Source organism: Drosophila yakuba, chromosome 3L (assembly GCF_016746365.2).
Source record: "Drosophila yakuba strain Tai18E2 chromosome 3L, Prin_Dyak_Tai18E2_2.1, whole genome shotgun sequence".
NCBI classification, from domain to species: domain Eukaryota; kingdom Metazoa; phylum Arthropoda; class Insecta; order Diptera; family Drosophilidae; genus Drosophila; species Drosophila yakuba.
Window position 1 is genome coordinate 4,700,957 of NC_052529.2, and position 15,292 is coordinate 4,716,248.

General features: G+C 42.2%; 1 protein-coding gene across 3 annotated transcripts; it reads right to left on the reverse strand.

The window, feature by feature from the left end:
* Window positions 1–65: 65 nt before the first annotated feature.
* LOC6532901 (glutamate decarboxylase) lies at window positions 66–14,828 on the reverse strand. Of its 3 annotated transcripts, XM_015194193.3 has the most exons (9): window positions 12,037–12,241; window positions 11,843–11,943; window positions 11,134–11,202; window positions 8,501–8,737; window positions 4,896–5,464; window positions 4,722–4,789; window positions 2,802–2,880; window positions 1,557–1,901; window positions 66–1,482 (listed from the first exon to the last, which is right to left on the reverse strand). In XM_015194193.3, the coding sequence occupies exons 3-9, from the start codon at window positions 11,192–11,194 to the stop codon at window positions 1,309–1,311; spliced, it is 1,533 nt and encodes a 510-aa protein (XP_015049679.1). In that variant the 5' UTR covers window positions 11,195–11,202; window positions 11,843–11,943; window positions 12,037–12,241; the 3' UTR covers window positions 66–1,308. The 3 variants fall into 3 exon arrangements, with proteins under 3 accessions (XP_015049679.1, XP_015049678.1, XP_002093637.1); XM_015194192.3 differs by lacking the exons at window positions 11,843–11,943; window positions 12,037–12,241 and adding an exon at window positions 14,762–14,828; XM_002093601.4 differs by lacking the exon at window positions 11,843–11,943.
* Window positions 14,829–15,292: the final 464 nt, after the last annotated feature.

Consider the following 15,292-nt stretch of genomic DNA (forward strand, 5'->3'; position numbering starts at 1 on the left):
CTCAGTTCTCTTAGCAAAACCAAGCCCCCAAAGCTAAAGAGCAACATAATTATAAGAAAGAGAAATTTGTATTGCGCTTTGGTTACTTTTATTTATTTTACCCATATATTCATATATATAATATATTCATTTGCATTTATATAGATGTTGGAATAATTCTTGTTGTGGCTTTGATTTTGGATTTTTGCGAATACATATACATACATTAATTTATACATACATAAAATGAGCGTGATGCGGGATAAACTCAGATAACACGCTTTAAAGTACTATAATTTTATTATTATGCCATTTGTTACTTTTGCGGAATTGACAAACGAGTTTAGTGCACAGGTCGAATGTAAAATGTCTGATTGTGTTTTTTCAATATAGGGACTTTCCAATCCAACCATTCTGGAGCAACTAACTGATTAAAACTTAACTAAAATCTGAATCTTCCAACATTCGTAATTGAGCTTAATTGACTCCGGGCAATATATATGTTTTTGTCAGCCATTTTTGTGGAAACTAAACTCCAACTAATTCGATTATACGTATTCACGTCTCTATATATAGCACAGTTCGATACATGGACTAAATGGGATCTGATCCAGACTCAGATCCCCACTCTTTGGTTTGTCTATACAATTAACAAGCACAGGTCTCTTTCGATCTCGTTTTTTATAAAGGTACGCATGGCCATTGATATAATATATACGAAAACATTCTCTATTTGCAAACAAAGTGAAATCAACGAATCGAACTAAGGTCCTCGACTGCTTTTCATCTTCTCCTGATATGTTAAGATAGCGTTCCAACAGTTTCTATATCGTATATATCATTGTATCATATTACTTTAGTGTGGGACTGGGACTGTTTTTTCAAATTGGTGGTGCGTGTGTGGAGCGGTGGCTTCTATACTCTGAATTCTATCGTTATTTGCGGTATACATATAGATATTCAAATATTACTTGTGGATTCTCCTCTCCGTCCATCGATTTAGATATAGTTGCCAACGAACGTAAAAGTAAAACGCCTCGATTATACATAGTATTTTGTTTTTTTTTTTTTCCAACTCCGGGACGAACGGATAACGACGCTTAACGCATAACGGTCAACGGATAACAGAATGTGAAATCGTAAAGGAACATCTAGCAACACGTTATAGATACAAACAAATGTACATTCAACATTGAACTCTGATGATTACCGGATCACTGGGTTCTTCAGCCGGTCTCCTGATATGCTTTTACCTAAATGATACTTCTTGGTTGTGCGATCTACCATTACCAATCGAAGACGAACCGAACCGAACCAGACTGAAACCCCTTACAAGTCGTCGCCCAGGCGATGGATCTCGTCCAGCATAAAGTCCACATCCGCCTCGTTGACCGCCGCCGACGAGATGATCGAGCGGAAGAAGTTGGGCCGGCGATCGTCGGGCTGGTAGCCCACCATCAGTGTTCCCTTCTGCATCATGCGGCCCTTGATGATGGGGCAGATCTGCAAGGATAATTGGATAGCATTTGGCATTATAAACTATCCTTAACTTATAATTAAAACAACGAAGATCTTACCTTTCCCAGCTCCACCTCCTTCTTGGCATCGTGTGGCACTCCTCTCAGCCGCTTGGGCACGTACCAGAAGGAGACGTTGACGCACTCCGGCTCGAGGATCAGGTGGAAGCGGTCGGACTGCTCCCGGATGCGCTTCAGCTGGTACTGGACCAGCTCCATGAGGCGGTCCTGCTGCTGCTCGAAGCCCTCGGTGCCCTTGGCGCGCCACTGGAGCCACAGCTTAAAGATGTCGTTGTGCCGACCACACTGGATCACCTTGTCGCCGGTGTCGTAGCTAATGTCGTACTGCTTGTCGGTCATGAAGAGATACTCCGCCGACATCTGGTTGCAGCTGATGAGCAGGCCCTGTGTGAAAGATGTATGGAGTTATCGATTTGGGATGAAATCGCTTACTTCGTAACTCCGCTGTCCGTTCATAAGTCAAGTTGAAATTTTAATTAAAATTCCGCCTGCCAAAAGACGCAACTGTGACCGATGGTAACATATTGCATGGCATGTAAAAAAGGCCAGGGTGACTTGGCGCATTTGGTTCGTCAAAGATTTCATTACGCATTGTGTGTGTGCGAGTGCGAGAGGCGAGGGCGACTACCCTTGGCTACCATTTTGCTCCTGGTTTGGCAGGACGAACGGACGACGGAACGAAACAACAAGGAATTGTTCGGAGTACAATTGGAATTCTTTACACAAACATTGTTCGATGTGCATCCAAAAGAATTTTTGGGTGAACCGGCGGGGGAATGGGCTGGTCGGAAAAGGAATTTAAAGCATGGGGTTGAGCTGGGGCTATGCCTCCAATTTGTATCGCTTGGTTTGAGTTTTTGGCGGTGGGAATGGCAATGGGAATGGTGGTGGAATGGAATGACTCCTCCGACAGGCTGGCCTTTAATTTTAATTTGCAACTCAAAGAGCAATTATTCGTTTATTACTTTGCAAACAATGATTTCAGTGATTTTGGGCAATAAAATACGAAATATGTGAGGTCACAGCTGTAATGGATAAAGCGTTTCGTTTCTCTTTGCATACTTTTGTAGCATGAACTTAAGCCACAAATCCCATCCGAATTCCAGAAAGTTTACATTATGCTAAATCGATAGTACAACTTTCTAAAACTTGAAATATAGCCAAACTTCTGTTTAAAAAAAATAAATGTTTAAGTACCTAACATGTTTAAAAAATGGCTTATTTCTCTATCAGTTACACAAACTCCTTTTCTTTAAATTATTATCTCTAAAATGATATACTTACATCCTCCTTGAAGTGGATCGTGGAGCACTGGAGCAGAGCTCCCATGAGCTTGTGGGGATTCCAGGTGACCGAATCGGCGCTGCAAGAGTGAAAGGCATGGCGTTAAATGGACATTCAATTACGAATTACAAACAATTAACACTAAGCTGCCGCACTGCGGCACAATTTCCCACTCCCAAGGACACCAATCCCACCCCCTGCTGTTCGACAAGAGAGTTACAACAAAAAAAATAACGAAAATTGGGGAAGGGATGCAGAAGGTCCTGGCAAGTGCCATAAATTGTGGCAATTTCAGGCCGCAGCACTTTAATTGAATTCAAAAGAGCGAGGACAACCCTCGGTGGGCACTGCAGGGTTGACATTGACAGCTAAACATCCCTGTGGGAGCTATTTACAGTTATGTGGGCGCTGAGAGTGCGCCTGTGTGTGGGAAGGGGCTTGCTAGTGTGAGTGAGCGAGTGAGTGAGTGGGTGTCTATAAACATGATCATGAAGTATGCTTCACTTTTTCAAGCAGTTCGCTTACATAGAACAAGGGATATTCGGTTCGGTTTAACGGGTTAGGATATTAGAAATAATTATGATACTATAATATTAGTTATAAATTTGTATATGCAAATATTTGATATATTAGTAATAAATATTAGTTATAAATTTGTATATGCAAATATTTGATATATTTTATATAAGTAAATTTGAAAGAACATTTAAAAAGGTTTTTCATTTAGCTTTAAGGAGTATCCTTCAGTCGAAACACTTTTTACATGTAATGTGTATTTGATTGAGCGCTGGCATGTGAGGCTAAACTTTTAAGAAGAGATTTTCGATTGTTTTAAGTTTGTTCGCAAATTGAAACTCAGCGGATTTAAGAGCCTCCGCCATCGAAGGACCATTAATCAGTTGCGTAAGCCGCCGAAGGCCACAAATTGTCAGCTGTATGGGCATTTTAATGATTAATTCGCACTGAGAGCCTTTCAATTAAGGACCTCGATTTGCATGCCACAACAATTCGGGCCTTAGGAGCCATTCAAACTAATTGAAGGCGTTCGCCTGCGTGATGGATGGACGGCTATAAGTGGGATTGGAAATGGGAGTGGAAGTGTAGGTTAAGTCCTCATCCGCCGATGGCAATCAATTTGAAAGTGTTTTACGGAGTCGGCTGCTTGACCGCAAGCTGTCGATTCCACGACAGCTGCACTTGCCGCATTTGCCTAAGCTTCCCGAAGTCTGTGTAGAATTAAAGATGTTGTATGGATTGCCGAAGTAAATGGATTCGGGTTGGAAACGGTGTACCAACTGGAGTTGGAGATGGAGTAAAGTGCATTTCAGGTTGCGACTTTAAAATTAAAAATTCCTAACCCCGGTGGATGAATCCCTATTCCTGACTTGCCCTCCCATTCATTGTTTGGCGTAATTGTTGTGTAAGTAATGCCCATGGCCATCCAAAACACCCCCCTGGGCTAGATGGATTGGTTAGTAAGGGGAAGGGGAAGGAGAAGGAGCCGGGGAAATCCACTTTGTTCATTTGTTTGTTCGGGCCAAAATGCACTCGGCTTTCGCCTTGTAATCCCTGTAAGCTCTGAACACCTGATGGAGGCACTAAATGACAAATTGAGATTTTTCCCACATGTTCAGCTCGTTGCCAACCGCCGACCTTCAAAAAAGGGGCGGCAAAGCTGAGCGATGCGGGCCATTTGGGAGCATTTAGATTTAAATTTAACCCAAGCCAGGGAAGAGATTTCAATTTCTGTTTTCACTCGCCGGAAGATGAGGGCGCCCAAGGGCACAAAGTTCATGTCAAGAACGATGATGAATGGATACTGCAATTGCTTGGGACAAAAGAGGTTTTTAAAGCACTTCTGAGAAGTTCACTGGAACTTGAAGGAATAAAGGATGGCTTCATTTAGCTACTCTTACTTACCGCTCAACACCAGTAAATCTGGGATGACGATGCTTACGCGACATCAACAATCCGCCGCCCCAAGCAGCCTGTGAAAAAAATATAAAAAATTAATATAAAATATGTTAAATACGATCCTTGCTACTCTTAATCATATATGTTACTTTTGAAATAGCTTTCAAATTTCTCACTTACATCGATGTGCATCCAGCAGTTGTACTTCTGGCAGATATCTGCAATCGTGTTGATATCATCGAAGGCTCCCAGCACAGTGGTGCCGGCAGTGGCGTTCACAAAGAATGGAATGTCGCCCTTGGCCTTGCGCTCCAGGATCAGTCGCTCCAGCTCCGAGGTGATCATCTTGCCGTGCTCATCCGAGGGCACCACAATGCAGTGATCGGTGCCCAGTCCACAAACGGCAGCGCATGATTTGATCGAATAATGGCACTGATCCGAGGTGAACATTACCAGGGTGCCCGGCAATCCTACGGAGCCGTGCTCCTTATAGTTCGGGAACATCTTGTGTCGCGCAGCCAGGAAGGCATACAGATTGGAGATGGAACCGCCGGGGGCCAAAATGGAATCGCCACCCGACCAGCCAATGATCTCACGCATCTTGGTCAGCACCACATTCTCCATCAGGATGAAAACTGGCGCAATCTCATAGGTGAACATGTTGGTGTTGGCCGTGGCCGTCAGCCACTCGCCGGCCATGGAGATCAGGTCCAGACCGTTGGACAACTGGTTGAAGAAGTGGGGATGTCCTGGAAAATTGTCAAAGAAAATGTTAACTATCAGCAGAGCTCCGAGTAAACCACTTAATTAAATAACAATGGTAAATATACATATTAACTTGAAATATGCATTTATTCCTTTATATTTAAGGTTTGCCATTTTATAGAGAATTCCATTCTTTAATTAATATTTTCGAGAGTAATACTTTGGACAGTTTGTGTGTGCCTGCCTAATGTAGCTGAAAATGCTTTCCATTTAGCCACGCTTGTCTCGCTGTCTCTCCAAGTCTCTGGGACTTTTCTCGCTTCTCCGGAGAACCGAGTGATTCTAAGCTGACAGCAGATGTGCCTGGCAGCTGTGCTGTCCTTCACCCATCGTTCCAGCGTTCCATCGCCCCATCAGCCACCCAACCACCCAATGTTTTCTGTTTTTTGTTTTATTAAAAATATATTCGAGGCCAGTGGAAAGAGAAACAAAGGCCAAAATACGGCTGACTGGCCCCGAAAAGAAGAAGAATGTACGTAGGAATCGACTGCCGGAAGTGCATATGTTCAAGGGCAGACGGTACAAGGTCCTGGTGAATCAATAGCGGATAGTCTGCTCGAAATCCGTGTCCCCGGCTCAACAAGTTTGGCCCTGTAATCCTTAAGCCCCCACTCCCTGTGAGCTCTATAAATTGCTCATTTATTGTAGCTAATTGCGACTGGCCGAGCTTCGATTTTGGGGTGAAATATGTGGAGAGTGGGGCAAAACTCCCACGAAGAATCACAAAATGCTTTCAGTCACCATCAGGAAGCTGTCCAACTGCCGGATTTGTGCCCTGCTCCTCTATATGCCAGTTTGAACCCTTCGGCGTCTGTCTGTTCACATCTTGAGTGCCATAAGTCGTGTGATTAAAATCCCATTGCCCACAAGGCTAAATCCACCCACAGAAATAAAATTTGTGCACTTGGAAAAAAATCATTCTTCACAGTAGATGAAAATATAAAACAAAAACTCATGCCAAATAGACACAATAAACATAATCAAATGTTTACTCAATATAAAAAGCAAACATATTCTTTGCGTATCAATTTAAAAAGAATCTTAAGCATACAGTTTAAATAATATTTTTCCAGCTTACTGATTTCCCAATTTATCAGTTTTTTGTGACGTTTTTTTTTTTTATTAATTTCCCCATGTGTAAACTGACAGAGCGTTGGCATCCAAACATTTCAATTTGCGCATGTGGCCAGGATATGCTCGTTGGAAGGACTCGAGTCCTTCGGGTTCGAATCGAGCGAATTCACCCTCGCCCCGGCAGCCATTCATTCGCATCAAAGGATCAGGAATGCAGCGAGTCAGAAAATAACAACGGATTTTGATTAAAGCTCCCCTCGTTTTTATGGAGTCCTCGGAAGAGAAGGAAGAGAAGTCGTTTCCTTCGTATCAGGTTGCCCGTTTGACAGGGCGCGCATTATGTGAGATTAAGGATCATAAATGGGACTCTTATCGGGTCTGCAGGGAGAAAAGCTGTCTCACACACAAAATAATTGACAGTGCCATCTTTTTAGGAGAAACTTAAATTGGCTGCTGTATTTAAAAACACTTTTTTGTAAGTGAGCAACTATTCTAAGCAGCAGTTTTAATTGCGAGTCTAAAGCCCCTTTATCCGAAACTTATTACATTAAAACTTTATTTTAACAATAGCGCACTTCCTAAACGTAATGAGCGAGAAACTAATATCCAACTTAGGCCAAAACTTGAACATACTCCATGAGAACTACGCATCCTAATTACGTTTCTTTTTGCTTTCCCAAAAAGTTTCCCATGCAATCTGAGCTTATTCAGTTGCAGCCTTGATTGCGTAGAGTTTTAATTCAATTTTTTGGCGAGCCAAATGGGAGCAGACGGCTAAACAGCAGCAGCCTCATTTCCTGCGAGGAAAATCAGGGAAGCGACGCCTGCTTCCGAGACAAGGCCGCAGTTTCCGGGGGTTGGGGGGTGGTACTTTCATAAGGGAGATGGAGTGGGTGGTGTGGTTGGAGTGGGTGGTGTGGGGTGGCTAGAGTAAATACGCTTATTATCGATACTCCAAACACAATTGCGGTCACGTGCGAGGACTGCACAAACATCGAAGGACAAAGACAGCGCCGCTCGCCTGGGGACCGACTGCCTCTCGCATTAATTTTCAATGAAATCAAATCAGCAAGGACATTCAAAACAAGCTGGAGCAAACTATAACGCAAGCTATCGACTTGAGGATACCATAGAATTTCGAAATTGTATTAGGAACTCATTTGATAAATCATATCTTACATGCTTTCATTATCTATGTATTTAGCTATTAAAGTGCACAGCAAAGTATATTTTATTTTAAAGCCTCTTGACATGAATATAGATATAGATATATTAGATTCCAATTTAAAAACTAAATATGTATGTATTACTATTATAGAGTATTTTAAGGTATACTGCCCCACAATATCCCCTTCATCATCAACTAGTGGGTATGAAAAAGTTAAAAGTGAAACGTGCGAATGACTTTTGGCTGCTACAGCCGCGCCCACAATGAACCCTTTGCGCGATATATGATTGATGGCCGAGTGGATCTGAACCACTGGGATTGGGATTACAGACTACGAACCCCAGAGGCGAGTGTTTTTGAAAGGTGTAAACAAGCCGGGGCCGCAGCTCAATGGGCCATAAAATGGCATTGTCTGCTGGATGCTGTCTGCTTTCTGCCCCTTCTTCCTGTTGGCAGGACGAGTATCTCGCCGAGTGCCATCAATATGCTAATGTGCTTATCTAGAAGGCTGCACACTTTGTGCCCTAATACGACCGCAAGGTCCAGAGACACGCGTCCTGCCCTCGTCCTTAAAAAGTAAATCATATTCCACGGACAAAAAGCATATGCTAAGCAGGGACAAATTTGATTAATCCCCAACTGAGCAAACTTCACAAAGTGATGATAAGGAAGTCAGCTAGCTTAGATCACCTTTGAATATTCATCATTTTTAGTTCCGATTTAAGCTAACCATATTGTAACCATATATTGTATGTATTTGTTTAGATCTTTGACTTACCCGTCTTGACCTGGTACTTCAGTGTGGTGGCGCAGTCCTCGATGAGCTGCTGCAGCGGCAAGGCGCGATCGGGAACATCGAGATCGAGCAGACGCTTCATGTCCTCGGGATGGTGGAAGTCCAGGACCTTCTCGTTCCGGTCGTTGGTGGCCTTCACAAAGTCCAGCAGCACATCGATTACCTTCAGCAGGAACTCCCGTGTCTCCGGTCCGGCGGTCACTGTGGTGGGCATGAGATCTGGATACGAGAAACCACAACGGCATAAAAAGAGGGTGCGGAAAAAAACGGAATGAGCATTTCTTATCGGTATTTATGAAAAGCGTGCCCCGCTGCTGACAGAAAAAATGGTCTTCCTCTCTTATCGTGATATATGGCTATTATTATTACAATGATTTGTGGGCTGGCGCAGTCGTAAAATGAGATGACTGACTTTAAGGTAAGTTAAGACGAAAATCCTTCGGGGCGAGATGAGATTTCAATTATTTTTTGGACTATTTCAATTTATTCACTGAGAAAATTTAGATTGATCAAAGGATTTTATATTAAAAATCTTAGCCAAACTAGAAAATGTTATTTTGTGCTATCAACTCATTAATTTGAATTCTTACTTTGCAAATTTTAAATTCTAAATTTTAAACATATTTATATTATATATTTACTTGGCGTAAATTATATTTAATTCAATAAACATTGCTAAGTAAAGTAAACCATTTATACCACAATTTTTTTTTATTAACATACATTAAGAGTGTAATTTTCATGTCTTTTAAAATGACAATTTTTATTTCATTTTACTGCTAGCCCGGGATTAAAATGCACTACATCAGCGAAGATTATTTCGAAACTAGCAGGATTTGCGCAGAACACCCTTGTGGGTTGTACATATCCTCGACGTCAGTGTCCTTGCCTTCGTCCTGCTGCGGTGGCTGCAATTAATTACTGGGGCTTTTGTTTAAGCATCGGCAGTGGCCACTAAGCCACCGAGCAAATGGGAGCAGCTCCATTAGAAGCCAGCTGGAAATCAATTGCAAACTTAACGTTGCGCATGATTACCAATTTCATTGCGGGTGAGAGAGAGGGAGGGGAAGGGGGAGGTGGTGCGACAAATTGTAGCAATTTGAAAAATTCCTCGACTTTACGGCCAAGAAGTTAAATAAAATTTAATGTGCACGACTGCTTCAGTGCGCAGGGTGCTCAGTGTCAAAGGCAGACGTTGTCCTGAATTCTGCACCCAGAATCCTGCGAGTCCTTGGAAGGCATTACGAACAGCCGCCACACACACACACACACACGAGAGTCCTGGAATCGAGCGTGAGCAATATCCTGTGACTAAACGGTTTATGTTTGTTGGCCTTTCAATCTGAGGCACGCGTCCGCCGCCTCGGGGAGAGTCCTGCCACCTTTCTGGTCCTCGTGGCACACACATCGAATGGTGGTGGATTCTTTGACCTTCTGTCCTGTTCGTTTCTATTTTGTTCTGTTCAGTTCAGTTGTGTTCTGTCTGTTTGTTGCGTGTTTGTCGAGCGCAGAAATCTGTTACAGGGCAACAGTCGCCAGTTTCACGCTTCACAAGAGGCAGCAAACGCACACGAAACACAAGGAGCTGCCAGTGCGGTGCCATTTATCAAGGACACGAGTGTCCTGGACAGCCCACCGCTTGTCCATGTCCTTAAACAGCAGACTCCTGTTCGCCAGTTGCCCAGCCCGAACAGTTTGCCCATTTTCTGTTCCCTGTTCCTGGCAGTGTCAGTTTAACACTCGTTTATTATTTGCCCAGTCAAAAGCGATGCGATTCGAGTGCAGTTATGCGTGGGACCAATGTTTGCCAGGATTATTACCAAGGCGAAGTAATCGCACCACACCCCCGCCTCTGGACTCACATGCTCGCAAAATATGTTTCTTGTGCCGGAATGTGACAGGTTGGAGTTGCACAATTCGAAAATAAATTCTTGCTCTCAAAAAATAGCTCTAAGCCCTTGTTTTCTTGCAATTTATGGTTACGACAAGCAGCCACTCGATTGAATATTAATTACTCATTGACTGCAGATACAATGTATACCAAAGGGGTATAGAAGTACTATACAAAATTGGACATTCCGTCGATTTTATATTAAGTTCTTCGTTGCACTCCCAAAAGCTAGATCTCTACTATCTTGAATTCGAGGAACTTGACTATAAAGTTGTCTCATTTTTTATACCAATAAGAGCCCATTGGTATAAATACAATTATTTATAAATTTTCTGAAAATTACATTTTTAAAACTAATCAACGATGATATAACCTTTTCTATTACATCCGGTTATAGTTTACTTTCTAAGGCCTTCTATACTTACAAATTAACAACAAAACTGCAAGGAGCCAAGCTTATTGTATATCATTTAATAATGAAGATGAGGGAAATACAACATATAAACTTTTTAATTAAGTTATTTTTTATTTCCAGTTATAAAAACTCAAAAATTCAAAGAATCGTATGCTACGAAAATAGCCTTAGCTTTTGAATCGCTATACAAAATGATGACTAAAATCTAACCAATGTATACATATTTATTTTATGTTCCCTAAACTTCCTTGTTTATTGATTGTACATACATGTTATTTTAAACAAAATAATGTTAAATAAAATACTTACCATATGCCGTCAGTTTGCCCGTCCTCTCGGACAGTTTGTACCCGTTGGGATTCAGCGACATTTTCTCCTCTGCAAAGATAAAGAGTGAAAAACGAGGAGCAATTATTCAGGGGACATCGCAAACTGCGGACTCTGCAAGATAAGGAAAAATGGAGCTCGGCCAAATGAAGTGAGTCAATGTTATGCAATCGACCGAAAGTCCGAGGGTCCGAGGGTCTGAAGGTCCTCGGTGCAGGTGTTACATAAGTCCTTGCTCTTCGAAAAGCCCCATTTTCCGAGCAGCCCACACACGCAAATTGCATAACCAAGACAAACAAACAAACGGTGTGAAAATGCAATGGGCGTGTAAATAAACAGAGTGGAAAATGGAAAATGGGGGGTGGAAGTGGAGTTTGGAGAACGAGGAGGGGCTGTTTGTACAAGGACAACTGAAGGGCAAGCTCCAAGTGGGTGGTAAATATCTGGTATATGCCATATATATGTGCACGGATTTGAGGACCCCTCCTTTTCACTTTTGGCGCCATCTGCTATTGCGCAGTGAGTGTTAAGCCAATTTCCTGCGACGGAACGTATATATACTACATATATACGATATATATGTATAAAGGCTTGATTTACATGGGGATACAGACAGCGCGACAGCTGCAATTAATGGCGAAAACCTTGGACAGTGCGAAACTTATGCAACAAAATCGTCTGGAAGTCTTACCGATAATCCTGCGGATATCGTCGATATACTGCTTTAGGTAATTCACTTTGACTGTCTGCGGGTGGCGACGAATCACCGACGTGGCTTTCGAATAGATATAGCTAAAGGAATGTGCGAGTACGAAATGTATCGAAATGTATCTCTAAGATGGAGCTGCGATTTACTACTTGTGGTCTAAACCAACGACAACTTACAGAGTTCCTTTTCTCCTAGCAACAAAACACTGAAAATCACTCGCGAAACGGAGCTACAACTCACTGAACAAACGGATATGGGTATTATTGGATATACAATTTATATATGTATATATATATTCTCAGGTATATCGGGCAACTTTCACTTTTGGTTGGGAAACTTAGGGAACTGAGCAGCCTACACTCGCTGACGATCTGCGGAGCTATGAGCAGCAGCATCCGCCTGAGTTGCCTACGAAGCTTTTCGCATCCAAAAAATGGCTGCCCATATACCACTACACGTATACCTATATATATATATATATATATACTACTCCTCAATCTCTTGCATAACCTTCAACGACAACGACAACAGCAGTGGGGCTGAGGAAAATGCGGGAAATTCTCCGGGTGACGTCATTGATTTTTCGGAAACCATCTTTGTTAAGGCCATTTTGCGTGGGCGGAGCTTCGGCCATGCGCGCCCCAAAGTATCCAACAGATACACACACATGAAATGTGTGTGCGCACGCCTCGTGAATACTAAAGAAAATGAAAAACGATTGAAAACGCGATGAAAGGAAAGGAAAACATAGATTGTGAGGGGGCGACCAAATGAAAAGCTAATTAACAAACTAATTTCGCCACTGTTTCTGACATTTACAATGACCCACAACTTTTTATGAGAGTTTCCTGCTGCCACCAAATGGACACAAAAAAACCTCTATAATTACTTTCATTTCCCGCACATATGTACGCTTAGAATATAGGAGCCAGAACACATAGAACCCCTGGTATATAGAACAAAAACGAAATTTGGGTCAAAGCTAGGCCGCCCGCCCACTTGGGCTATGCAAAAAAAGATATGTATCTTCCCAAGTGAAATTGCATCATTTCCAATAGAACGCGTTTCATAGCATACTTCTGAGGGCCAGAGAACAACTATAGCCATGTTATGCAACTGGGGAATGGAGCCCAGGAGCAGCAGGACCAAAAGGACGTCCATCAAACTGGAGAAGCTTTAACAACGAGAACACAAGGCATACTTGCCGCAAAAGAGTGCCTCCCACTCTTATCTGACACACGGAGCAGCTGGCGAAGGATGTTACCACACTTGGCACTTGGTCCTGCCGCTGCTCCAGCTTCTGCTCCTGCTGCTGCTCCTGCTGCTGCTCCTTGGGCAGGATCCACTGCGTCAGCATATTCGTTGTGAGGGCTCTGGCACTTGAAAAGTGTCTTTCGATGTAACTGATTGCAACTTAAGAAGGCCATTACAGTGGCAATAACTCCCTTGCAAGTCCCTGCGATCCATCTTTTTTATTGAATGTCTATCTGGCAATATTGGCAAAATGAAGTCGACACTTGTTCAACATGACTTTCAAAACATTCTCAAATACAGTACGCAGTACATTACTTTGTAGCCTGAGCTTGGAGTTTCCAACGACAGTTGCAGAAAGTCATAATTGCACACGGAACTCGTTACTTTTGATGGGGCAGCAATTGAGCTTTTTAATTGTTAATTGGTTAATTTGCTTTGAAACAAAGCTGCATTAAAACGAAACTTTGAAATTAAATTAAATATACAGCATTCCACGTTCCTTAACGTTAAGCATTATGTATATTTACTCAAAATTAAATCTTAGTAGAATACTCTACTTACATTTAAAGTATGGCGCCTATTTGATATGGATTTGCAGCCTACACTATACAAAATACGAAACCCTTTAGCAAAACCCATCCATCACAAGTGTCAGACAAATATTTCTGATACAAAAGCAGCTCATGGTATTTAGAACCGCTAAACATGGCAAAATAAAGTCGGCTGCTATCTGGAAAGCACTTCAGCGGCATGTGCTACCAATAATAATTAGGCACTCTGTCTGCACTTATCGCAGATATATGGCCACCAGACTGAAAATGGGGGAAAACGAGGAGTACGGCGATGGGAAGCCACGATAGTCTATCCTCTGATTCGCACTTGAATCTATGACACCGGCAGATAAAGCCATCAAAAACATTTATTATTAGTAAGTGGGATTTTCGTTTTGGGCCAGAGGCTCAGTTGAACAACTGCTACCATTTGAGTCGGACAGCTTTATATAAATCCTGTCGAGTTAAGAGTTTAAGCATTTCGAGCGGAGCAGGTGCCACGAACAATCGGATTTAATTGAGTTAAACTTTGGAAAAGCACAGTAAGTTGTAACAGGAAACGGAAACGGAAACAGAAACAGAAACAGCAGCAGACATGGACAACAAAAGGATTATGGGTTTAAGCCATTTTAAGAGCAATGTTTAAAATACTCTTGAAAATAATGGTTGCCATAGAAGCACATCTGCTTGGCAGTAAACTTTAAAAAGTTTTAATTTATCAAAAAAAATTTAGTTGTTGGTTATAACAATGAAATAACAGATCAGAAATTTTAAACTGAAAAAGTATGTTACTAAAAATATCAAAGCTTTGAAGAACCAAACTATTGAACTAGAAAGCTAAAAGGAATTTTTATTGGAAGGAATTTAAGATTATAGATAGATAATAAAAATATGCAGTCATTGAATATTTTAATAAAACTACATTCTATACATTTTGTATTATTAATGAAACAAAAAATAATAATTGAGTAAATACTTTACATATGTAGCAATGTTATGAATAGTCAAACTGGATCGATGCCCTTTTGAAAGGGCACAACTGGCGAATGGGATTGAACAATGAAAGGAGCTCTCGACCAGAAAATAGGATGCTCACCTGGCTGTGATTGCACGTAGCGCAAGTAGGCCCTGTAACCCAGATAGGCGAAAATGTTTGGAGTCAAGTGCCACCCACGGATGCGGATGGAGCTTGGCTTGGGGTTGCTAATTTAGAGCGGGAGTTTCGGGCCTGAGCGAAGCGTCCTCTTTGGCACTCGACTCTCAACTGCCAGAACACAGCCAGAGGCATCAGAAGCACCAGAGGACCAGAGGACCAAGGGAATGCTCTGCACCCGGGGGCCATAAGCATTTTTCGGTGCCAGTGGAAAATGAATGGGAGTTTGGGAATTTCGACTGCTTAGCCTGTCATTACGCTGACAAAATAAGATTCCAGCAGGTTGGTTAGCTCTGGCATTTTTGTGAGGTATTTTCGACGGGAATCCCATTGCAAAAGCGTTGTCAGGATGCCAGAATGCCAGGATACCAGGTGGTAGCCTCAGTTCGGTAGTTCTGTGCGAGAGACAGGCGATTGCATAACCCCTTTCGGTTTGGCAAATCAAGCGCATGATATTCGGATAGCAAATGCTCG